This window comes from Rutidosis leptorrhynchoides, chromosome 3, assembly GCF_046630445.1.
Source record: "Rutidosis leptorrhynchoides isolate AG116_Rl617_1_P2 chromosome 3, CSIRO_AGI_Rlap_v1, whole genome shotgun sequence".
Classification (NCBI taxonomy): domain Eukaryota; kingdom Viridiplantae; phylum Streptophyta; class Magnoliopsida; order Asterales; family Asteraceae; genus Rutidosis; species Rutidosis leptorrhynchoides.
Window position 1 is genome coordinate 173,276,087 of NC_092335.1, and position 26,341 is coordinate 173,302,427.

The 26,341-nt window shown below is 35.0% G+C and overlaps 3 protein-coding genes across 3 annotated transcripts; 2 read left to right on the plus strand and 1 right to left on the minus strand.

Moving 5' to 3' along the window:
* Positions 1 to 10,478: 10,478 nt before the first annotated feature.
* On the plus strand, positions 10,479 to 13,797 carry LOC139900617 (receptor protein kinase TMK1-like). The gene is made up of 2 exons (XM_071883383.1): positions 10,479 to 12,756; positions 13,292 to 13,797. The coding sequence occupies exons 1-2, from the start codon at positions 10,479 to 10,481 to the stop codon at positions 13,795 to 13,797; spliced, it is 2,784 nt and encodes a 927-aa protein (XP_071739484.1).
* Positions 13,798 to 15,357: 1,560 nt separating this feature from the next.
* LOC139897015 (binding partner of ACD11 1-like) lies at positions 15,358 to 17,844 on the plus strand. Its single transcript, XM_071879654.1, has 6 exons — positions 15,358 to 15,435; positions 15,699 to 15,799; positions 15,867 to 15,977; positions 16,144 to 16,219; positions 16,341 to 16,424; positions 17,051 to 17,844. Exons 1-6 carry the CDS (start codon positions 15,358 to 15,360, stop codon positions 17,741 to 17,743), a joined length of 1,143 nt encoding a protein of 380 aa, XP_071735755.1. The 3' UTR covers positions 17,744 to 17,844.
* A 6-nt stretch (positions 17,845 to 17,850) lies between these two features.
* Positions 17,851 to 21,242, minus strand: LOC139897014 (cyclin-SDS-like). The gene is made up of 7 exons (XM_071879653.1): positions 20,193 to 21,242; positions 19,746 to 19,916; positions 19,271 to 19,437; positions 19,047 to 19,175; positions 18,733 to 18,913; positions 18,572 to 18,616; positions 17,851 to 18,222 (listed from the first exon to the last, which is right to left on the minus strand). Exons 1-7 carry the CDS (start codon positions 21,240 to 21,242, stop codon positions 18,193 to 18,195), a joined length of 1,773 nt encoding a protein of 590 aa, XP_071735754.1. The 3' UTR covers positions 17,851 to 18,192.
* Positions 21,243 to 26,341: the final 5,099 nt, after the last annotated feature.

Genomic DNA, 26,341 nt, shown 5'->3' on the forward strand with positions numbered 1-26,341 from the left:
AAATTGGTATTGAATAAAATTAGGTTTGGCGACCGAAATTATTGATATCATTCAAAAATTTATTACATCACTGCGAAATTTAACGTTTATTCTTAAGGTATAAATATCTTTAAACAATCAACCCAAAATATTTCAAAAATTCGTCATGAGTTAAATTAGGTCTTGGAACCGAAATTACTTTACCGAAAAGAGGGGCGCATATTTTTGATAATATTTGATTGATTAAAGTGGGATAAAAAGACAAAAAAAAAAGATTTTTAATTTTATTTTTACCATGTTTTTAAAATTAATATTTAAATCTTAAATTAATATTGTAAACTTTGTAAAAACAATATATTTAAAATTGTAAATATTTGAAAAATTAATATAAGTTTGGTGTGAATTTATAATATGAATTTTTAAATTAAGTTTGGTGTGAATTTTTAAAGTATGAATTTTTAATTTTATGCATTTCAAATTTTAAGTTTGGTGTGAATTTTTAATATTAATTTTGAATTTTATATTTAAGTTGTGTGAATTTAAAAACAAAAATTTACTTTATCTCATTAAGTTAAAAGTATGATTTTTAAAATTCGTCGTAAGTTGAAGACTAGGTCTTTGAACCGAAATTGCTTTACCCAAGGGAGGGACGAGAACTTTTATTATCATTATTTTTAATCTTATTAATTTAAAGTATGCCAAAAACATTAAAAAAACCCAAAAATCTTAGCTTTTAAAACAATCGCTACAAAAAGACAAATTTTAAAATTTTGTCGAGGGACGGACTAGGACATCGATCCGAAACGACCTCGTCCTAAATAACAAAGGAAACGAAATTTTAAAATTAAGTACTTAATTGTTTTATAAGTTAATGATTATAAAAAAAAAAAATATATCAAACTCGGCGACTCGCGGAGTTTGAAGGGTATTTCACCGCGAGTCGCGGAGGGACCAAAACCCAGAAAAAAATAAAAAGTAAAAAAACAGAGCAGTTCACTCCCCCACCCAAAAATACTGCGAAGAACAGCGAAAAAACCCACGAAAAACCCGAAAAAAACCCCCAAAATCACAATTTTTAACCGTTAATCACCAAATCTTTTACTAAAATCATGTTGAGAAGGATGCTATCTAGGAATTACTCAAGAAAAACGGTAAATTTCTACACCTAAACACCATTTAATCCGAAATTAGTTTTCTTGAGAAATTTTTTCCCCAATTTGATTTTGATGCTTTTTAGTGTAATTATGCTTAAATTGTTTATGTATTATGCTTGTATAACCTAGATTGATGCTGTTTAACATGATTAGAAGCCTTAAACTTCAAATTTTGAGTAATCTAGGGTTTGTGTTCTTGAGCAAATTTGGGGCTTTTTGATATAAACAGGTTATGGCCGATTTTTGTCATGAATTGTTGCTAAATTGAGTAGTGTAACATGTCTAGGTAGTTAAATGATCCAAACTTTGAGCCTAAACATGATTTTGAGAATTAAAGTGGACTTTTTCAAGTCTAAAATTCATGAACTTGATTTTTGAAAGATAATGCCATTTGAGACTTGTTTAATTGCTAGTAATGATTATTTTGACATGTTATTTGAGTTAAATGCTTATGAACTTGGCGAACATTTTCGTATATGCTTATTTGAAAAAGTGTAGATTTGATGAAAATATGAAAATAAGCTTAAGTTTGATATAAATTGATCATGTCATTGTAATTATTTTGATTGATGATTTTGCTGACACTAATGCATATTTGGATGCACAAAAAATTATGTTTGATGTGTTTTGCAGACTGAAAGGGGTGAATCTTCATCCCAAGCCCGCAATGCTCCTGCTGAGAATGTGGAACAACAGGAGGTGGATAACTACTACAAGCAGGATATACCTCATCCAGTCATGACCTTTTCTGATATGCACTTGGAAGAATTGCACCCGAACTTGAGATTTGACAGACTTTGGATAGATTATCCAAAATATCAAAGGGGTTTGCATACTCTTCATTCTAAGGTTGTTGAGGTACCGAGGGTCATAGAATGGGGACCCTTAGAAGCTGTAGAATTGGCCGGGCCAATTAGGGAATTACTTGTACAGAGGTATGGTAATTCTTCTTTTAATGACTGGGTACGTTTATTCACCATGCGTAGACCTGTATATAAAGTATGGTGTGAAGAATTGTTATGTAGTATAGAGTTGAATGATCGGGTAGCTAGTTTAACTGATCGTTCTTTTATTAGATTTTTGTTAGGCGGTTCGATGCGCCACATGTCTTTACTGGACATGGCTCAGGCTTTACGTATATATACGCCTGAGGAGTTAGCATCTGCCGATTGTAGAGGGTTGATACTAAACGGTAGAAAGATAGATGAAAATTTTGATACACACGGTGTGTGGAGTCAAATGACAAGCCATCACCGTTTCAAAGGGGGAAATTACTCTTATTTGGATATAGATAGAGCCGAATTAAGAGTGATTCATAGGTTTTTAGCTAATTCGATTACACAAAGGGGTAAAAACAAGGAAAAAGTAAATGAACAGGATTTGTTTTACCATATGTGTATTCGAGACCCACAAAGCGCTGTAAGTATACCATATTGTGTGGGTTATTATTTATCAGCTATGGTTCGGGGGATGAGACCGCATAGCATAATAGGAGGTGGTATTTTTATTACTTTGATTGGTGAATATCTCGGTGTGGATATAAGTCGGGGGGGATTATTAGTAGAAGAACCGGAACCCCGCGATACTATAGGTTTAAATGTATACCATGGTGCGAAAGTTTTGAAGAGGCGAAATAACGCCGCAGTACAATACCATGGTAGACATCCACAGGTGGAGAGAAACCAACAGCAAGGTAATGTAGGAGGGGGGAATGAGATGCAAGAAATGCAAAGGTTTATAGCTTCTCAGGAATACGAAAATGCTAGACAGAGAGCATTTGAAGATTGGCAAGTTCATCAGAACCAAATCATAGCTCATTGCCAACATATAGGTAGAAACTATATTCCTACACCAAAACCCATCTTCCCTCCCTGGTCTATAGAGATGCAGCCACCGTATCCTACGTATGACCCTGCCGAAGCATTCTATAGCACCTATGGTTATGCCTGGAACCCCTATTGGTACCAGTATCATCCCTAGTATACTTAGTTTTATTTATTTTGTAATTTGTAATTATTGATACGTTTAATACTTTTGTTAATATTGTAATCATTTTTATAATTATCTAACTTTTATTCTTAGATTTTAATAATTTTTGAATGTGGGGTAATATACCAAACTTCAAAAATACGTATATATGTTTGCAGTTTATCTTATGTACACAACAGGGTAAAATAACGCATTTTCAAAGACTGGCATTAAGTTCAGCAAAAGCAACTAATTTTGACAAGATGCAAAATATATGTGAAATAACAACAAGACGGAATGAACAAATGATGTGCACCATTTATCATTCAGCAAACAAACGCCAATATATTTGGAAACTTTGGTAAAATTTAATCATTTTCACACAAATCACCCTCAATAATTTAAATTGTTACTGATTTCTTGCAAATGAGGGCATTGCAAGATCTTAAGTGTTGGAAGGGGTTAAATTCTTTCGGATTTTAAAAATTTTTACTTTATACACTTGGTTACCATTAAAAATACTAGTAAAGCAGTAGTTGTATTAGAATCTAGTGCTCTCTGATAATAAAGAACAGCCCTGGTCTTATATACTGACTACCCAATTCTAGTAAAATTTTTCAAAATTTTCAATTAAATGAACTAAAAATCATGTTTATACATATTTATGAACGATAAAACTAGGTTTTAACACCGAAATTATTGTTACCTCAAAAAGGACATAAATTGAGAAACAAACCAAAATGTTAAAATTCATTTAAAATGGAATAGAGGACGATAAAAAGGAAAATAAAAGCCAAGTGTGAGAAAATTTATCAAGTTATCTTAAACATATGTCACATATATCTGTTACAAATAACTGAAAATACTTTTGCTTTGGACTAAACTAAACTGTTTTACCCGATGAAAGAAAAGAAGAGATGGATCTACACGATGAATCAATTCCATCATTAAAAGGAAGTAAAGTCTTCCGAAAAAGACACGCGCTTTTTGATTTAGGTCATGAAGTTGTCGTCCAGACCAGCTGTAGGTTGACGAAAAATCTAGAAAAGTCATCACTAAAATCAGCAGGAAATCCACGAACCTCAGCATTAAACAGGGTCGCCAAGTGGTCAGATTTATCCTAACCATGAGAAGGATTTATCTCGTACAATGGGGGGGCACCATGCAAATTAGCTGGACAAGACTAATGAATCAGATCCCCAGAAAGGATAATCTCCTTAAAGATTAAAAATCAGCTTTTAAGACTGATATTACTCAATCCTAGAGATTGACCTTAAAGATTGAGAATTACAAACTCATGGAATTCAATGATATCTAAACTCGAGCTTGAACGAGAAAATATTTTGATCAAAATTACAAACCGATTTATTTTCTGAAAACCCTATTTTCAATGCGTTCATTACCATTGAACGTAAAATCCTAGGAATTCACCTAGAATTCATTAGGTCACCTGAACTAAAACGGGTGTCAACCGTAAGAACGGTGGTTGCATAGCATGGTCAAAGACAGGACCTTGTGCCATACCGAAAAATTATAAGGGTGAGCTTTACTATTGCTCCTACCAAGGATAGTAATTGCGTCCGACACGTTATAAACCATAATTAAAAGCATGTCAGGGGACATTGCCTTAACAGTTGCTTGTTCAACGCTTTCCTTTACAACCGGACGGTAGTTTACCGAAAGGTAATATACGGGACAAGTAAACTGGACGTGTTGCTTTCCAAATACAAGGTTAGCAAGTGGGTGACACAAAACCATAAGTTTTGAGCTAAAATTTTCAAATCTGAAACCCACCAAACCCACAAAAATATTTTGCAAACACCGGTAAAGGGTTATCCCGGAAAACTTATCTAGGGTAAAAACTAGATTTAATTTTCAAAAGATCAAATGTTTTCATAAAGATCCAATTTCCTTAATGGATCTAAATTTTTATAGTCATGTGGGACTGTAAACCATATCGTTACTACCATTGTTCATACCACCGTATAGAAATCACTGATGTACAAAGTGTGAAGAATAAAGAAGTGATTCTAGTATTTCAAGACGATATTGCTTGAGGACAAGCAACGCTCAAGTGTGGGAATATTTGATAATGCTAAAAACGAACATATATTTCATAGCATTATTCCTCAAGAAAGACAAGCTTTTAGTTGCAATTGTTCTATTTACAAGTGATATTCGTTTAAATAATAAAAGGTGAAGACAAAAGACAGATTCGACGAATTGAAGACGCAAACGACCAAAAAGCTCAAAAGTACAAAAGACAATCAAAGAGGTTCCAATTATTGATAAGAAACGTCTCGAAATTACAAGAGTACAAGATTCAAAACGCAAAGTACAAGATATTAAATTGTACGCAAGGACGTTCGAAAATCCGGAACCGGGACCAGAGTCAACTCTCAACGCTCGACGCAACGGACTAAAAATTACAAGTCAACTATGCACATAAATATAATATAATATTTAAATAATTCTTATAATTATTTAATATATTATATTTATATTTAAACCGTCGGTAAACAAAGAGCCAAACTCCTCTGAGCTGTAAAAGTAAACTCCGCGACTCGCGGAGTTTGAAGGCCAAAAAGGCCGCGAGTCGCGGAGCCCCAAATTCAGAAACCCCCTATAAAGCTCGCGCATTCTGATCGTAAAATATCATCTTTTTCTTCTTCTTCTTCTCATATGTAAAATATATATATATTTATAATTTATATTTTAATTTTAATTATAATTCTAATAATAAGGGTATGTTAGCGAATATTGTAAGAGTGTAAGTCGAAATTCTGTCCGTGTAACGCTACGCTATTTTTAATCATTGTAAGTTATGTTCAACCTTTTTACATTAATGTCTCGTAGCTAAGTTGTTATTATGCTTATTTAAAACGAAGTAATCATGATGTTGGGCTAATTACTAAAATTGGGTAATTGGGCTTTGTACCATAATTGAGGTTTGGACAAAAGAACGACACTTGTGGAAATTAGACTATGGGCTATTAATGGGCTTTATATTTGTTTAACTAAATGATAGTTTGTTAATGTTAATATAAAGATTTACAATTGGGCGTCCCTATAAATTACCATATACACTCAATCGGACACGATGGGCGGGGTATTTATATGTACGAATAATCGTTCATTTAACCGGACACGGGAATGGATTAATAGCCACTAGAATAATTAAAACAGGGGTGAAATTATGTACAAGGACACTTGGTATAATTGATAACAAAATATTAAAACCTTGGGTTACTCTCAGTCGACATCCTGGTGTAATTATTAAACAAAGTATTAAAATCTTGTTACAGTTTAAGTCCCCAATTAGTTGGAATATTTAACTTCGGGTATAAGGATAATTTGACGAGGACACTCGCACTTTATATTTATGACTGATGGACTGTTATGGACAAAAACCAGACGGACATATTAAATAATCCAGGACAAAGGACAATTAACCCATGGGCATAAAACAAAAATCAACACGTCAAATATCATGATTACGAAAGTTTAAATAAGCATAATTCTTTTATTTCATATTTAATTTCCTTTATTTTATATTTAATTGCACTTTTAATTATCGTACTTTTTAATTATCGCAAGTTTATTTTATCGCACTTTTATTATTCGCAATTTCATTATCGTTATTTACTTTATGCTTTAATTTAAGTCTTGTATTCATTTTTAATATTTTACATTTGGTTTTAACTGCGACTAAAGTTTTAAAATCGACAAACCGGTCATTAAACTGTAAAAACCCCCCTTTATAATAATAATATTACTTATATATATATATTTGTATTTTTATAAAAGTAAACTAATATAGCGTTAAGCTTTGTTTAAAGATTTTCCCTGTGGAACGAACCGGACTTACTAAAAACTACACTACTGTACGATTAGGTACACTGCCTATAAGTGTTGTAGCAAGGTTTAAGTATATCCATTCTCTAAATAAATAAATATCTTGTGTAAAATTGTATCGTATTTAATAGTATTTCCTAGTAAAAATATAAACTATTTCGTACCCCCACGCTACGACATCAAGGACGCAATCCGAATAAGTGGGGGAGAGTTGTAAGACCCGAATATTTCATTGTGCATATGTGTGTAAGTTATTCAAGTTGTGGGGTTTAGGTTGTATTTAATTAAAAGGCAAAAGAAGCTGAACTGGGCATTTGGCACGCCGCGCGGCCTTATGGTGCGCCACGCCATTATGGGCTGACAGATTCCTTTTTCTTTTTAAATTAGATATTTTAAGGGCATTTTGGTAAAACCACTTAAGGTCTGAATTTAAGGCTTGGATCAGTTGTTTGGAGTGTCATTTACTCCATATTCACCCACCTTATCATCTTCCAATCAATTCTAGAGAGAGAGTTAGATTCTAGAGTGAGAGAGCTCAAATTAAAGAAGAAGAAACTCGAATCGGGTCAAAGTGCAAGCACTAAAGTTGTTCATCTCCTTATTTACTACGTTTTGATAGTTGTGGTAAGCCCTAAACCTAATTTCCTTGTTTTAATTGTTTAAGAGTCAGGGTTTGTGTAGGTAATGAACAATAAGACCCATTTGTTAGTGAATTTGGGTGTTTTGGGTGAAATTGGGTTATGTTGACTCAAAGATGATTAACTAGGGTTTTCAAAGTAGTAAACTATGTTTATGAGCCTAAATTGGTTAGTTAAAGTACTAGCACACTTATATACATGTAAATGGGTGTTAAGTGGGTTAGTGGATGACCCGAAATGGGTGTATTGACTTTTAAGTGGTCAAATGGGTCATAATGGACCTAAGATAGTTAGTGTCTGTTTAAGATGCATAGACCTTGTGTTGAAAAGTGTTTTAAGACCTAATTTGGCAAGTGTTAGGGTTTTGGTTATGATTGACCCAAATATTAGGGTTAAGGGTGCAAATGGGTCGAGATTGCACCATGGATCAAAATGACTATAGAATGGAGTTTGAGTTGGTTGACTAACTTGAGTTTGTGATTGATATTATGTATAATATAATAGGTATGTTACATTGAAGATTTCCGAGCTTGTCTATCTCTCATCAAGACTTTGAGGTGAGTGGAAAATCTATATATGTATGTATATGATTTACGTGCCGTATTAATGGTGTCACATAGCCGTTTTGTGACCATAGTTGTGAGACATAGCCGTTTTGTCCACGTTTTATATTTATGCACATAGCCGTGTTTGTGCATATAGTGGCGAGTAATAGCCGTGTTTTACTCCCACATTATTATCCGAGTTATTGTGCACATAGCCGTGTTTGTGTACGTGATTGTGAGTAATAGCCGTGTTTTACTCACACGTTGATCAAGTGATGCCATAGTCGTTTTTGGGAACACTTGGGGGTGATGTCATAGCCGTTTTTGGAACACCTCGGGGGTTAGCATACCATAGCCGTTTTTGGGAGCTAACGGTTGTTATGAACATCGATGACTTGTTTCGCGAAGTCATTCCCTTGCGAAGATATTGGTTAACCATGGTTTATAGTTGTTGACGTTAGCATTAAATTATTATTATGAATATTATGCTATTGATGTTGCTAGATGTACGATTTGATGGTACTAGCTTGTTTATTGAGGCGTTATGCGTTTGTATGCGTTATATGATATTGTGGATGCGAGTAGGTAAGTCTTATATGCATGTATATATTTATTCTACTCACTAAGCGTTAGCTTACCCTCTCGTTGTTTACCATTTTATAGGTTCCGGCGTGGATAAGGGTAAGGGCATACGGTTGGATTAGAGATCCCGCTTGTTAAGGAACGCCTCTTGGATGTGTTAGCTTTTGGAGTTTGACCATGACTTGGGTAGTTTAATCCCAAACACTATGCTCATCGTGCCGTTTGGTACTTAAACTTTTTGATGGTCAAAACTCACGTTATGTATTAAACTCGTAAAACGGCCAAAGTGGGCCCCGCTTTGTAAAACTTATTTTATGTTTGAATTGAGTTAGTTTTACATGTTTGAATATGTTGTTAAAAGCGTATTGTTTAATTATGTCGGGAAGTGGCCGATCTTTTTCGCATTTCATGACTTTTGGGACAGACCAGTTTGGCGCGCCGCGCCATATGCTGTCCCAGCAAAAAAAAAAATTATTTTGAGATTTTAACGCGGGTCGTTCGTGGTTTGGTTTGGGTTGTTACAATTCAAATACAAAAGCAAAGTCAAATTGAAAGAGAAATTCATAGTTTGGAACAAAGAAATAACCAACAAAAGTGATGAATCTTGATCGAATTGAAGCTTGTTTTTGAAATGGTTAGATGTATTGGATGATCTTGGAATTCCATAAAAATCACCCAAAATCGTCTCTTGTTCTCCCAAAAAGGTCAAGTGAAGAGTATCCTTCAAATGATCAAAATTAGGGCTAAAAATGAAAATTCCTCGCAGCACCTTCTCGCGACCGCGAGTTTAGTGCTGCACAAATCTCGCGATCGCGAAAATCTAGATTTCCAGTGCTTTTTCTTTTCGTGGCTGGAAAAACTCTGGAACATAACCTCGCGAAAGCGAGGATAAAAAATCTCATTTTGGCCCGGAAAAATTGAAATGCATATTTCGATCCCCGATTCGAACGGATACGCACTAGCACTCAATTAAAAGCTGTAACGTCCCCGAAAGTGATATAAAGTGGGAATAAAGTGGGTGTGCCATCCACGGCTAATCCTTGGTGTTAGGAAAGCGGCACTGCAATCAAATGTGTTTCGCCGACAATTCTTGTGATATTGAATAGGGTGCAAAAATGAAAGGAGGGTCGTGGTTATAGTCCCACGCGACTTAGTACGGTTTTTCGCGTATTTGGATTTAGCCTTAAGTGGCTCTCATGTTTTGGCTGTAGCCTCAAAAAGCTCTAAAGATTACGAGTTAACCGTTATTCGGGTAATGAAAGTGTCACTCACAGTAAGGTTTTAGGATTGCGACACGAGACAGTTAACCTACTCGGTAAACTACCTTGCGGGTTAAAGGAAGGCGATGAGTAAGCCCTGTTAGATGAAAAGTGTAGCGTCTCTTCCACAACCGTCCTGGTAATGAACAGATACACAAAGAAATTAAAAATTATTACTACATAACTGCTCAGTTTCGTTGCAACACTAACTACATCAAAAGGACCTGAGATGTTAGCTTTTATCTACTTTAAAGCTTACAAAACACAAAAAAATAGTACATGTAAAAGTCATAAGTCTTGAATTCTGTTTCTTTTCCCTCCTTCATTGTCGCTCTTAAAAAAGCTTCCTTTATTATTTCCTTATTATCAGAATGCTAACAATAACAATGCCACACCACCTTGATCGTCATCTTCAATCAAATGAACCCTAATCATTACTCAATTTCCATTTTTTTTAAAAACCCAATATTTAAATTCCCAATTTCATTCTGTAACATAATGAGCAGACCCCATATGGGTTTCAAAATCCGTACCAATTTTCACCTTATAATCATCACTCTTTCACTCACCAATGTCCACTCACAATCCAGTTCTAATGACATTACTGTTATGCAAGCTTTAAAAGACAATCTTGATTCACTGACACTCAATTGGTCCGACCCGAATCCATGCAATTGGGATCAAATCAGATGCTCCAACGACAACCGGGTCACCGTAATTCAAATCGGTAATCAAAACCTAAAAGGGTCTCTCCCTGAAACCCTAAATAACCTCACTCATCTCCAAGTTTTGGAATTTCAACACAATCAACTTTCCGGGTCACTTCCGAGTTTGTCCGGGTTGACTCAGCTTGAAACCCTCATGATCAATAACAACAATTTTACTACTATCCCAACTGATTTCTTTGATGGTATGTCTTCATTACAAACTGTTTATTTGGATTTTAATGATTTTAATTCATGGAGTATTCCTGATAGCTTACAAAATGCATCAAAGTTGCAAACTTTTTCAGCTACATCAACTAATCTTGCTGGAGAGATTCCGGATTTTTTTGGGGATGATGATATATTTTCCGGGTTGATTACGTTGCGTTTAGCTTTGAATGATCTTGAAGGTGAGTTACCCGAATCCTTTTCGGGTTCTTTGATACATAGTTTATGGCTAAATGGACAAAAAAGTAGTCATAAGTTAAATGGTAGTGTTAGTGTCTTAAAGAATATGACACAATTGACTGAAGTTTGGCTTCATGGGAATATGTTTTCGGGTTCATTACCTGATTTTTCGAGTTTGAATCAGTTGGAAGATTTGAGTTTAAGAGATAATAGTTTAACTGGCCCTGTTCCTACATCTTTGGTAGGATTGAACTCTTTAAAAGTTGTTAACTTGACTAAAAACATGTTTCAAGGACCAATGCCAAAGTTTAATGATAATGTAGTTGTGGATATGGTTGAGATTGATAGTTTTTGTTTGCAAACTCCGGGTATTGAATGTGATTCTCGTGTTAATTTGTTGCTTTCGGTGGTGGAATCGATGGGTTATCCTCAAGTTTTTGCTAAGAATTGGAAGGGAAATAATCCATGTGATTTATGGTTGGGCATAACGTGTTCAAGTAATGGAGATATAACCGTTTTAGATTTTAGAAAAATGGGTCTTACGGGTACTATTTCATCTAGTTTGGCTTCGATTAAGTCACTTGAAAGGTTAATTCTTGCGGATAATAATCTTACGGGCGTTATACCTAATGAACTTAAAGTTTTGCCTAATCTTGTTGAATTAGATGTTTCAAACAATCAACTTAATGGTAAAGTTCCAATCTTTAAAGATAATGTTAAGGTAATTAGTGATGGTAATCCCGATATTGGCAAAGATAATCGTATTATAACGCCCGTTTCACCCTATGGTGGTGGTAATCATAGAACGAGTGACGATAGTAATTTTAAAGTGGGATATTATGTTATTGGTTTTTGTGTGGTGTTATTTTCGGGCTTGATCGGGTATTTTATATACAAATGTAGAAAGAAAGATTTTGATGATTCGGATGAAAATACATTAGCGATACGTCCACGCCATTCGGATGATCGTGATGGGGTTAAGATAACGATTGGTAACACGAATGTTAATAATAATAACGGATCGCAAGATGTAAACAGTCATACAAGTAGTGGACCTAGTGACATTCATAGAATCGAAGCAGGTAACATGGTAATTTCGATCCATGTTTTAAAAAACGCGACAAACAATTTTAGCCAAGACAATATACTCGGTAGAGGTGGATTTGGAACTGTTTACAAAGGTGAGTTACATGATGGAACAAAAATTGCAGTCAAAAGAATGGAATCAGGAGTGATGAGTGAAAAGGGGTTAGATGAATTTCGATCTGAAATATCGGTTCTAACCAAGGTTCGACATAGGCATTTAGTTGCGCTTCTTGGGTATTGTTTAGATGGGAACGAAAGGTTACTTGTTTTTGAATATATGCCTCAAGGGACACTTAGTCGGTTTTTGTTTAATTGGAAGAAGGAAGATTTGAAGCCTTTAGAATGGACTAATCGATTAGCGATTGCATTAGATGTTGCTAGAGGCGTTGAGTATCTACATGGTTTAGCGCAACAAAGTTTTATTCATCGAGATCTTAAGCCGTCTAATATCCTTCTTGGAGATGATATGCGCGCTAAAGTTGCGGATTTTGGACTTGTTCGGCTAGCCCCAGATGGTAAAGCTTCACTTGTTACACAACTGGCTGGAACTTTTGGTTATCTTGCACCTGAATATGCAGGTAATTAACTACCTTTTACATCACATCTTAAAGTTAATCCACTTTTACAGTTGATTATTAGTTTCTTAAGAGTAGAAACTGGTCGCACGTTGCTGCGGGAAATGGTTCTGTTCTATACCTTAAACCTAAAAAAAAATATTGATGTCACGCTGACGCCATCAGCATTCACAAAAAGGGAAAAAAAATGGAAAATTACCAAAATACCCCAATAATGAACGGTACCAAACGACATTGTTCGTTGGGTAAAACAACACTGATGTTTGCAACGTTTAGTATAATTCAAATTTAAATATAAATTTTTCTCATTACTCATAAAATCGCACACTCTCAAAGGGTGGTGATACCACATTTTTTTAATAAATACACCGCAAACATGCATTAATGAGTTGTACAGTACAACTCCTTAATGTTAGTGTGTGGTTGATTTGTCAAAAAAAAAATGTGGTGGATTTACCATTACCCCTCTCAAAATGCACATCCTGCTTAATATTTGTTTTGCGATAGTTTGCTGATATTTTGATGTAATGTTATGCAGTTACGGGTCGAGTGACTACAAAGGTTGACGTGTTCAGCTTCGGGGTAATCTTAATGGAACTGATCACAGGTCGTAAAGCGCTCGAAGATAACCAACCAGAAGATAGTGTTCATCTCGTTCAATGGTTCCGAAAAATGCACATGAACAAAGAAACGTTTCGTAAAGCTATAGACCCGTGTCTTGATGACAACCTTGATGAAGAAGGTTTAGCCAGTGTGACCACAGTGGCTGAGCTAGCCGGTCACTGTTGTGCTCGTGAACCGTACCAAAGACCTGACATGAGCCATGCGGTTAATGTGTTGTCGTCTCTTGCGGAACTATGGAAACCGTCTGAACCAGACGATACTGATGACGTTTATGGGATTGATCTTGATATGCCGTTGCCTCAAGTGGTTAAGAAATGGCAAGCTATGGATGGATCGAGCGGGTTTGAAACTACGCAGTCGAGTATGAACTCACCTCCGACGTTTGTGATTGGTAGTTCGTTAACAAATGGTGGACGGTGACGTATTCATTATTTCAGATATATAATTATTTATCTGCTACTTTTTTAGATTATCAGACAAATGTTTTCCTAGTATAGCAGTAGGAGTATTTTATGAAGTTGAAAAATCATATATAATTTTTTAGAACCGTTGAAAATTTTATTAAAAAGCTAGCAAACTACTAAAAAAAATAAAAAGCGTACAATGAATACGATCATACAAATATTTACAAGGAAAATAAAGGACACTGTAACCAAAGATTCCAATTACAACTCGACTTACGGTGTCTCACATATAACCAATTGAAACTTGACACTACGATGCTACTGACTAAGTGGCATTTCCGAAAGGTTTTTTCTTTGAAGATCACACTTTTTTTTTTTTTTTTTTTTTTTTTGAAAAGCAAGATAATTTTATTGATAAGGAAATGATACAACGAGGATTACAACATGAATAACACTAATTTGAGTCTCCAAATATCTCAGTCTCCAAATATTCATGGATGCAAAAATAATGGTATGGACAATTAGGCGTTTATTATCATGAATAGAAACTGCATCTATTCAAGCTCACAAAAAGTCCATAGAGGCCGAAGAAGGAACATAACGATTGGTCCATTGAGCTATTTTAGCCTATATTAGTTACATATATAAACTATACCGTACATATTATTTATGTAATCTAATTCTAATTTCTAATTTCCAATATTAAGAATTAAGAAATATAAGTAAAAAGCCAGTAGTTTATTTTGTATATGTATATGTTTATGTATATCAGTATATGTATGTATAGATTATATTTATTCATAATTTATGTAATCTAATTTTAGCTGTACATATATTTAAAATATGCTGAGATTTGCAAAATTAGTATGTGTCATCTTTTGATGTAAATTTCTGGACACTAAATATTGATGGGACAACCGAATTTCCCGCGAAAACAAATTTTGATGGTTACTATTATTATTCCTCTAACGGTCACTGGAGAACACCTCCGTTATCTTTAATCATCTTTTTTCTAATTAATCTGAATCTGAAATCTGATTTCTCCAATTTTATAAATCTTCTGGTACAACATATGTTAATCCCTTTCTTTTATTATACGATCATAACCTATTATAATATATCATAATTCTTACTTTTGTTCATTTAAACTTATGTATTTCAGTCTTTCTCATCATTAATTTTCTGCAATATTGTATGCATGTTTGTTTGATTAATATACTATTATTAGGTCATTGATTACATTTTTCGTGCTATGAATTTATTGAAATTCACTATTGTCGTAATTTAGATTGAAAAAGTATATATATATATACCTCATTTTGTCAACAACTTTGTTGATATTTTGGTGTAGTTTCATTTATTAAAAAGGAGTGAACAAGCTACAATCAAGAATAGGTATCCTATGTGAATTATAGCTTGCATTTAGGAATTCGTAGCTTGTAAATTCGTGATTCAGAAAGAGACAAATAGATTTATATACGACTTAGATTGAAAACCATTAAATGCAAATTTCGAAATTATCCATTTTAGTGCTTTCAAGAATACTAGTTTGAAATAATTGTAATTGCAGGTTACCATGGCTAGTACAGAATCGAAGACCGAAACAGATGTTCCTCCGCCTAATGCACCTAAGGAAACTGTCAACGTTGCTGAAGTAAGGACAACTCTAACTTCAATTTCGATTGTTTTCGTAGTGAATTTTGGATTGAAACTCGTTATTGAACACCTTTGTATCTTGAGGCTACCTTTTTAAGCATATATAAACACGTACCATTTAAGAACCAACAGATACAGTTTAAGGTAATTAATCGGTAGAAGTGGGATTGAAGACCACTGGCCGTAAATCATTTGCCAGTTGTCAGTATAATCCATCTTAACTTCTTTCATAATAACAGATTGAACATTTGGTAATTGCAGGTTACGGCTAGTACAGAACCAAAGACCGAAACATGTGTTCCTCCTACTAGTACGGAACCAAAGGATGAAACGGATGTTCCTCCTACAGATGTTCCAGAAGTAAGGATTATACTTAAATTCTGATTGAATTGCTCTTAATGTAAAGAATATGTATATCTTATTCTCGAATAAACAGATAAAAACGGTCGAAGTGAGCAGTATCACGACCAATGTGACTGAGAAGGATATCTGGGAATTTTTCTCCTTTTCTGGAAATATCCATTACATTGAAATTAAGAGGTAAGCTTTATAGTGAGTGGTTTTGAACTTGACCTTCTTAATATTTCTTTTAAATGCCCTGGGCTGTAACAGGTTTGAGACTTTGAGTTGCAATAATAACTCTCTGCAATATATAACGGTCTATATGTATATGGAGACTTATGAATCTAGACGGTTAAATATGCAGTGAAAGTGAAACAACAAAGCTGGCGTTTGTTACCTTCAAGGAAACACAGGGAGCTAATACAGCAGTTCTTTTGACAGTAAGTAATTTAAAAACTAGTTTAAAGTCCAAAACATAGTTGAATTGTTATTTGTTTATTGTTGACATAACAAGACTATCATGGTCTGTGATGAATTTCTTCATTAATATACAATTTACAGGGTGCCACAATTGGTGAATTACCAGTTTCAGTAAGACATGTTGAGAATTACCAGCTGCCTCCTGAGGCTCCTCCTCTAACACAGGTACTTTCTCGGGTTTTTATTATTAACATTTATATGTTTGTACTCCCTTGTACATGCATCCAAATAAGAAATGGTAGTTTTGTGCTAGTCCATGATCTATTTACAGTATTTACCTAGAGGTGGCAATTTCAACCCATTTACTTATGAATGCGATAATTCAAGTTATGTCTTGTCTCTAATGAGTCCTATAAATGGATAAGGTTTTCCTATTCAGGCTACCCAGAGAGGGAACATTTTTGCTAGATAAAGTAAAATTTTTGGCTAAAAAGGAAATGGATAAACAAATTGAAAGTTACCCAAAAAGTTATCCTTAAAACCTAAAATCTCCTATATCAATTTATTCCGAATATATTTTATTTATATCTTTAAATGATATTAACATTAATACAGAAAGAAAAAAAAAGAACTTTTCTTGACGGCTTGACCCACGCGTGTTCTATCCCTTTAGCCAACCCTCTTGACCCATCCAGTTTGCCACCACTACATCTATCAATACATGATCCATATTTGTACAAGTTATACTAGCATGGCTTGTTAGCCATTGGTCAAGCGTATATGGTGCAAGCAATATTTAGGTGGAACTTGTGCATATTTATCATTTCTCTAACCATTTGAACTTTAAGCAGATAGGCTCACCTAGTGCAGAAAGTGTGGGTGAAGTTGCACAAAAAGCTGAAGAAGTGGTAAGCACTATGCTTGCAAAGGGTTTTGTTCTGGGGAAAGATGCACTGCAAAAGGCCAAGTCATTTGACGAAAAACATAAACTGACAACCAATACCTCTGCTACTGTTGCATCCATTGACCGAAAAATGGGTTTGACCCAAAAGTTTAACATGGGAACAGCTGCTGTGAATGAAAAGATGAAAGAAGTTGATGAACGATACCAAGTGACTGAAGCAACAAAATCAGCAATTTCTAAAGCTGAGAAGAAGGCAAATACTGCAGGTTCTGCTCTCATGAGCAACCCGTATGTAAATAGTGGAGCCGTATGGGTCTCGGGTGCTTTTGCTGCGTTTGTCAAGGCTGTTGATAGTGTGGGGTCCAAGACTAAAAAGAAGGTTAAAAAGGCTGAAGAAGAAAAGGAGGGGTCAAAAACTAAAGAAGATGAGCCAAAGACTAATAAGGAAGTTCAGGAAGTTGTAGAAAAAAACGATGGGTCGAAGACTGAACTGAAAATTGAAGCTGAAGAAAAGGACGGTTCAAAGACTAAAGCGAAAGCTGAAGAGGAAATAGATGGGTCAAAGACTAAAGGCAAAGTTCATACTGATGAATCTTCGAATAAAGATTCTTCTGTGATATCTGACAAACCATCAAACTGATAACAACAAAGTTCCAATTCAGTGAAGAACCAATATGTTGTAGATATTACTATTTGGATACTAGGTAAAGACAAGGGTCATGCATTCATACTTAAAGTGTACAAAAATAAAATGATATATCTATATATTTTGAATTCTGAAGTCAATTTCTAAATATGATGAGAATAAGTATCTAATGCCAAAATTTTGTTCTGTTTCTAAACTCATGGCTTCTAATGGAAGAAGATCTATACAGATTGCATATCTTCTTTACCATAGGAAGTTTTACAACACCTGTAAATGGTAATATCTACTCTTTGATATGACAAATGGATACTTTCTGTGAATACAGAATGTGGTTTTAGGAACCTTATTCTACTAATTCATCACCAATACCTTGGTGCTAGTATCGTAAACGAGATAACTTTTTTATATGTGCATCAGTGCATCATCCATCCTGTTCCGGATTATCATATATCTGTACTCATCCACTCCAAAGCCTGTCAAAATTAAAGTACATAACTAAGAAGTCATATGCAATATTCGTAACTTGTATATATTGAGAAAGGGGTGCAATTTTTAGCTTCTGTTCAACCAAAGATCGGATATGGCTAGTATCCTGCTACATAAGCCTCATTAGAGTGTGTAAGCTTGAAAAAACTATTTCACAGATTAAAAGTTGGTATGAGTTTTATTTTAAAGTTGACGTCGAGTGACGTACTTCTTGCGCTACCTCAATTTGAAGCTCTGTTAATATATTTCATTTACTACTGTGCACCTCCTAAGTTTAGATGGAGTGAGTAGTTACATGTAAACAAAGATACTAAATCATGGTTAATATTTTACTACCTTTACGCAGTTATGTAGATCCTTATCGTTTGACCCATTGTATATCTGAAAAGGCAAAAATCAGAAATTTCGATTAATACATGGCTAAATTACTTGGGCTGAATGTGAAGCCCTTAAGTTATACTTGTAAATAAACACATAAAATAAATGAAGTTTTATACCCATGCAATTTGTTGGTGAGATGATTGTGGGTTGTCTGCTAGACATGCTAAGATCACTAAACTGGCAGCTACAGTTGAGGGCCAGTAGCATAACTGTTCATGGCCTAGTAGTGCAAGCATAGCAAGATGCTTGGCCGTCTTATCCACATCTTCATCAGCTCGTGCAGCTTTAAGATAATACCTTTTTATTTGTTTCAATGACCACGAATTAGCACAAATAGACGATTTCCTCAATTATGTAGTTACAGATTTTGCGTTAGAAATGAAAACTTCTCATGGTAATAAAATCAGGATAGACTGAGAATATTGTTTACCATAAGAAATTGTAAATGGTTGGCAAAAAACATTGGAAACTGAGTACTTCCTGGACCAGCCATTCCATGGCCACTACTTCAGACCTTTTGTATTTATTGCTTCCTACCTTAAAGTAGTTATGTCGAATACTGCAATGATTAAAACGCGGTTGAAGGACAATATTAGTACATTTTTACATGATTTATTTATTTATATTAGCAATAAAAGAGGATGTATATCAGACCTGTTGTAAGGCTGGTTTTCTTCAATCCTTGTGGCAAGGGTGAGACAAGCAATGCCAGCAATTTCAAGCTCCCTTTTGTTTCTGAAGTATCCTTTGCTCAGAAATCGGTCCAAAAGGCTGACACCTAGAAACAATGTTTCCTTCTGTAATCCCTTGCTAATTGATTGCTGCTTTCAAAAAAGTACAAAGAACGAATTAAGTAGGTTACCAAAAAACCTATGTTAATAATGTGTAAGCAGTTTAATAGATTCAGACTTTTGAATCATGTAACAAATAATCTCCATTTAGTGGCCAAAGCAGTTTGTTAACTTTGATGGTCAAAAACACAGAGGGCAGGATAGTGTGATACGAAATAGCTAATTGGCCAACAAAACCAGTGAGATATTAATAGAAAGATATCTGACTGTGGAAGCACAAAACGCAAACAAATTTCTACTCGAAAACAATGTGCAATACTGAAGCTGTTTATGTGGACCTTAATCATCCAATGCACCATCTGCAACCTTTGCTGGACAACCAAATCCCCATATTCCTCCATTTCACAGTATTCTTCAGTATAATTATGTAGATACACTTGCCTCCTCTCCCTTTCTTTCAACATCCAGTAACTTTCTTCATGTTCTTCATCTTCAGGTCTTAACAAGTTCTGACCAAAGTCAAACTAAACAACATTACATCCACCATAAAACAACTCTTAAACGGTAATTCTATGAGAAGTTTCTATATGTCAAGTATATATTATAATTATAATAGTAACTAATCCATTAAACAACTCTTAAACGGCATCAAATCGCATTATAGTCATTTAATAACATAATCTCAGTAACATATTTCTAACAAACAACTACTACCTTAATTATTCTATCAATATCTCAATAAAACTAAAAATAATGCAATATGAAGCTAAGGCATAATTACTTACAACAATTCTATGAGAAGTTTCGTTGCATTTGAATTCTGAAGATTTGTTTGTACAAAACTCGGATTTGCAAAAATTTTGACAGTAATTGAGGAACAATTGGAAAGTCGGTGAAGGAGTTGTATCGCCAAATGATCGTTCAGAAAACTGACTACCGGAATCGTTCCACGCGGAATGCACAAAATCAGATGAAAATTCAACCTCAGAACTCTCGTCATTATAATCCGTACACGCATCCGATGAATAATTACACTCTTCATCTTCGTCCGATAAATTTTCAGAACAAGTCAAATCAAAGTCAACTGAGATCAATTTCGACTCTACGCAATTCTCCCGATTATCATCGTTAATTGTGTTACTAAGTTCTGATTTATTGATGTGTGAAATGATTTTACCTGATTTTGGCGCAATTAAAGCTGATTGACCTTCGTTGACCGTTTCATTAGTTTCCGACTTGGTAATGTAGGCATTAATTTTTTCGGATTTTGTCGCAGTATAAGATGATTGACCTTCGTTAGCTCGAGGAGAAAGTAACCGTGACGAAACAGAAACGACGTCGGTTTCTTCAATATATTGCAAATTATCTCTTCCGTTTATCGAGATTTTCGGAAACACTGAACTCTCGGACCGCGTCGTGATTTCTGAATTTTCGATTCTGACAACATCCACATCAAATGAAACGACATCGTTTTCATCTTTCGCATCGTTCAAAACATCAAATCCTATACGAGTTACGTTTTTCGAGCTCGAGTTAGCTAAATCAACACACGAAGACGATTCCGACAGCTCAATCTGATTCTGTGCAGCAATTTTCATCCGTTTGCTATACGATCTCGTGATCCTCCGAAACTGACCGCCGTCATTTCCGTCAACGAAACTTCTCTTCTTCGCCGGTTTATTATTCGTCGATATTCTACTTGACGAATCGCATGAGAACTCAACATCTCGTGTTAAGTTCGAAGTTGAATCAATGACTGAAGTGGAATCATGTTTAAGCGCAGGAGATAATTTCGAATGTTTCCGGTGAGGTAGCTTTGATCTGAACTTCTTCATCGCGCATTGAACACTATGTTAGCTGTAATGATTGAGTTGAACTGTTGTGATTTAAGTGCAGGATGTTGATATGTTAAGTGGTTAACGTGAATTCATTGAAATGTTATTGAGCTCTCATTATGTGTGTGTGTGTGTGAAATGTAAAACGGTTATGAACGTTGAGGATGGAGATTGTGTGGGGTAACGTGGGAGGGTGGTGTGTTATGTGTATGTGTGGGGCCGGGATACAACAATACTGTTATCACGTAAACGGACTTTTAATTCATACGACTACAACCATAAGTGAATATTCTTAATGAAATATAAATCTAACTCTAAGTTCAATAATACAATTAGGTAAATCTTTGTACTTTGCTCGATTTATCTTACAGTTCAATATGTTGAAAAGATACATTTGAGATTGAGTTATAAACTATTGTGGCATTTTAGGCATAAAGTAACCACGTCAATATTAAAAGAAGCGTGCATAAAAAAAATACATAAACATACCAACATAAAACGAATGTGACTAGAAGTATGTTATTTATTTTGAAAAGCTAATTTCATTAACACACACAATATTACAAGAAGCATGAAGGCAAAAACGACCTCTCATGCTGTCATGCAGATACACAAACATATACACCGGAGACAAAAACATATACATTGGAGACAGTAACACTAATATCATGAGTTGCAGAAAAAGCAACACACGATCTTATACTAGGTATATACTAGGATTTGTAAGCCAATCATTCCATTCGATCTTCTTGTGTTTTGATAGATGTATAAGTAATTGAATTCTGTATTTCTGTCTCTTTACAATCGGCACAATGGCCACTAGGGATGGCAATGGATCGGATATGGAGCGGGTGATGCCGTATCCACATCCATATCCATTTAGTTTTTGTTCATCCATATCCATATCCATATCCGTTTAGTTTCAGGTCATCCATCCATATCCATATCCATATCCAGTGGATTAACTGGGTTAATGGATATCCAATGGATATTAAAAAATGTTATGATATTTTCTAATATGCGATTAAAATAAAAATGTAGTATAGCAGAAATAAATATAACATGAAATATTTAAAATCTACCCATAAGAATGTGTAATCTTTGTCGAAGATATAACAAAATTTGTTAAATTTTACTATAACACATGGATTATGAAAAATTTAATATGAAATTTGTAAGTTTATTTTATTAGATATGCGTGTTTTATTGTAATATATTATAGTTATTACCTTATAAGGTTGAAAGCAAAATATAAATCTAACGGTAAATGAACTTGTAATAATAAATATGTAAACATATATCTATATTTATGTATTTGTATATGTATTTCAGGTGGTAATGGATATATCCATGGATGAAACTTTTCATCCATGTCCATATCTATATCTATTTAGGTTCATCCATATCCATATCTGTATCCATATTCATTTGACATCGTCCATATCCATTAAGTAGCGGGTGGATCGGGTGGATATCCACCGGATCGGGTGGCCATTGCCATCCCTAATGGCCACCATATATACACGAGGTATGCATCTATTCCTAACCATTATCCCTCTATTTTGGGAATGGATACATTCAAATAATATCAAATAATAACTAATCTATTTTTGTAACTAATTGGCCGAGATTGTCTCTATTACTCCCCCGTAGTTGAAGCGTTCGGTTTCCGAATGCATAAACTGGAACGAAAATCTTCAAAGAGAACACGAGGAGGACCTTTTGTAAAAATATCAGTTATCTGAAACCGAGTAGGAACGTGAAGAACCCGTACTTGACCCTTAGAATCCTTTTCACGCACAAAATGAATGTCAAGTTCGATGTGTTTGGTCCGTTGGTGTTGTACTGGATTACCCGATAAGTATATAGCACTAATGTTGTCGCAGAAAATGAGTGTAGCCTTAGTAATGGGACACGAGAGTTCTAATAATAAGTAGCGTAACCAGCAAGATTCGGCAACAACATTGGCGACCCCTCGGTATTCTGCTTCGGCACTAGATCGAGAAACTGTGGGTTGCCGTTTGGAGGACCATGAAATTAAATTGTCACCTAAGTACACACAGTAACCCGATGTCGAACGGCGTGTACCGAGGCAACCATCCCAGTCCGCGTCGGTGTAAGAAACGAGAGAGGTCGACGAGGACTTCGAAATATACAAACCGAGTGTAATGGTTCCCTGAACATAACGAATAATACGTTTGAGTGCAAGCATGTGAGAGTCATGAGGTGCATGCATGTGTAGATACACTTGTTGAACGGAATATGAGATATCCGGTCGTGTAAACATGAGGTACTGAAGTGCACCCGCAAGACTGCGATAAAAGGTGGGATCATGGTAGAGATTACCAGCCGACTCGCTTTGCTTGCCACTGGTGTCAACGGGTGTTGCGACCGTGTTGCAGGAGACCAAACCTGCTCGTTGAATTATGTCTTGTGCGTAAGCTGATTGATTGAGAAATAGACCATTGGGAGTGCGTGAAACTGATATGCCAAGGAAGGAACTAAGCGGACCCAAATCCTTCATAGCAAATTCATTAGCAAGCTTAGACAAAAGTACATCACGAAGGACGTCGGAAGATGTTACTAAAATAATATCATCCACGTAAAGTAAGAGGTATGCAACATGAGCTCCATGTCGGTAAACAAACAGAGAGTGATCACGTTTGCTATGAAAGAAGCCAAGCGTATAAACAAAATCTGCAAAACGTTGGTACCATGCGCGGGGAGCCTGTTTTAAACCATACAAGGAGCGTTTAAGTAAACACACATGATTAGGTTTAGATGAATCCTTAAAGCCAATCAGTTGATGCATGTAAACTGTTTCAGTTAATGTTCCATGTAGAATAGCATTCTTGATATCCAATTGATGAATTGGCTAAGAGTAATTCATCTCTAATGTAAGAACCGTACGGATAGTTGCCAGTTTAATAACCGGGCTAAAAGTCTCATGACAATCGATGCCAACTTATTGTGCCCGCCCATCACCTACAAGACGAGCTTTATAGCGCTCAAAAGTACCATCCGATCGCGTCTTATGACGAAAAATCCACATAGACCGAATAACATGCATATTACATTGTCGCGAGACTAGTTCCCACGTCTTATTATCAATCAAAGCTTGGTATTCATCAGTCATGGCACAACGCCAATTAGTATCGGCATGATCAAGTTTAGGATTAGATGGGATAGGTGAAATTGAGGTGGTGGTGGACAGATTATAGGGGATTTTTGGCTTAAAGGTACCGGTCATGGAGCGAGTAATTATGGTACGGTTAGATGGGATAGTGGGAAGTTGAGATGTTTGTTGATACGAGATGGGATTAGTAGCAGAAGGTGGCGAGGCTATGTCATTGGAGACTGGGCTCGGTACAGGAGAAATGGGTGAAGGTAGTGGGCTAGATGGTGAGAGCCCAAGAGGAGAAGCTGGGGGTGACGGGTCGGAGGGAGATTAGACCTGATTTTGTGGTGGTGAAGTGGGTCGTGTAGTAGGCCCATTATGGGATGACAGAGGAAATATAAATAATGGATTTACAGGATCAGTTATGAATTGATAATGAGTGGGATTATGGAGTTGGTGGAGGAGAATGGGAAGGTTATTTCGTTAAAGATGACATAACGTGAGAGGATTATTTTAGTAGTTAGATCATAACGCTTATAGCCACGATGATTTTTAAGATAACCGAGAAAAACACAAGGGTAGAGCGGGATTGGAGTTTATTAATGGTGGTAGACGGAAATAGAGGGTAACATAGACAACCGAAGACCTTGAGATGGTTGTATTCGGGGGTGCGATTGTAGAGCATAGTGGTTGGAGTAAGGTTGTTTATTGTTTTATTAGGTAAGATGTTAAGCAGGTATGTGGTGTAGTGACCCGAACTTTTCCATGTTTATATATATATATTAAATGAAATTGTTATTTACATGATTAAGTGTTTCTAACATGTTAAGCAATCAAACTTGTTAAGACTTGATTAATTGAAATAGGTTTCATATAGACAATTGACCACCCAAGTTGACCGGTGATTCACGAACGTTAAAACTTGTAAAAACTATATGATGACATATATATGGATATATATATAGTTAACATGATATTATGATAAGTAAACATATCATTAAGTATATTAACAATGAACTACATATGTAAAAACAAGACTACTAACTTAATGATTTTGAAACGAGACATATATGTAACGATTATCGTTATAACGACATTTAATGTATATATATCATATTAAGAGATATTTATACATCATAATATCATGATAATATAATAATTTAAAATCTCATTTGATATTATAAACATTGGGTTAACAACATTTAACAAGATCGTTAACCTAAAGGTTTCAAAACAACACGTACATGTAACGACTAACGATGACTTAACGACTCAGTTAAAATGTATATACATGTAGTGTTTTAATATGTATTCATACACTTTTGAAATACTTCAAGACACTTATCAAAACACTTCTACTTAACAAAAATGCTTACAATTACATCCTCGTTCAGTTTCATCAACAATTCTACTCGTATGCACCCGTATTCGTACTCGTACAATACACAGCTTTTAGATGTATGTACTATTGGTATATACACTCCAATGATCAGCTCTTAGCAGCCCATGTGAGTCACCTAACACATGTGGGAACCATCATTTGGAAACTAGCATGAAATATCTCATAAAATTACAAAAATATGAGTAATCATTCATGACTTATTTACATGAAAACAAAATTACATATCCTTTATATCTAATCCATACACCAACGACCAAAAACACCTACAAACACTTTCATTCTTCAATTTTCTTCATCTAATTGATCTCTCTCAAGTTCTATCTTCAAGTTCTAAGTGTTCTTCATAAATTCCAAATGTTCTAGTTTCATAAAATCAAGAATACTTCCAAGATTGCAAGTTTACTTCCAAGTTTTCTTAATCCATTCCAAGTAATCATCCAAGATCAAGAAACCTTTGTTACTTACAGTAGGTTATCTTTCTAATACAAGGTAATAATCATATTCAAACTTTAATTCAATTTCTATAACTATAACAATCTTATTTCGAGTTGAAATCTTACTTGAAATTGTTTTCGTGTC

What these genes read in the sequence shown, in the direction of transcription:
- LOC139900617 (XM_071883383.1), top strand. Translation starts at nt 10,479, where the DNA reads ATGAGCAGACCCCATATGGGTTTCAAAATCCGTACCAATTTTCACCTT. An exon ending in TCTTGCACCTGAATATGCAG is followed by an intron (nt 12,757 to 13,291) that starts GTAATTAACTAC and finishes AATGTTATGCAG; the next exon opens with TTACGGGTCGAGTGACTACA.
- LOC139897015 (XM_071879654.1), top strand. Translation starts at nt 15,358, where the DNA reads ATGGCTAGTACAGAATCGAAGACCGAAACAGATGTTCCTCCGCCTAAT. An exon ending in AAACTGTCAACGTTGCTGAA is followed by an intron (nt 15,436 to 15,698) that starts GTAAGGACAACT and finishes TGGTAATTGCAG; the next exon opens with GTTACGGCTAGTACAGAACC. An exon ending in CCTACAGATGTTCCAGAAGT is followed by an intron (nt 15,800 to 15,866) that starts AAGGATTATACT and finishes CTTATTCTCGAA; the next exon opens with TAAACAGATAAAAACGGTCG.
- LOC139897014 (XM_071879653.1), bottom strand. Translation starts at nt 21,242, where the DNA reads ATGAAGAAGTTCAGATCAAAGCTACCTCACCGGAAACATTCGAAATTA. An exon ending in AAACTTCTCATAGAATTGTT is followed by an intron (nt 19,917 to 20,192) that starts GTAAGTAATTAT and finishes GACTTTGGTCAG; the next exon opens with AACTTGTTAAGACCTGAAGA. An exon ending in GAAAACCAGCCTTACAACAG is followed by an intron (nt 19,176 to 19,270) that starts GTCTGATATACA and finishes TAATCATTGCAG; the next exon opens with TATTCGACATAACTACTTTA.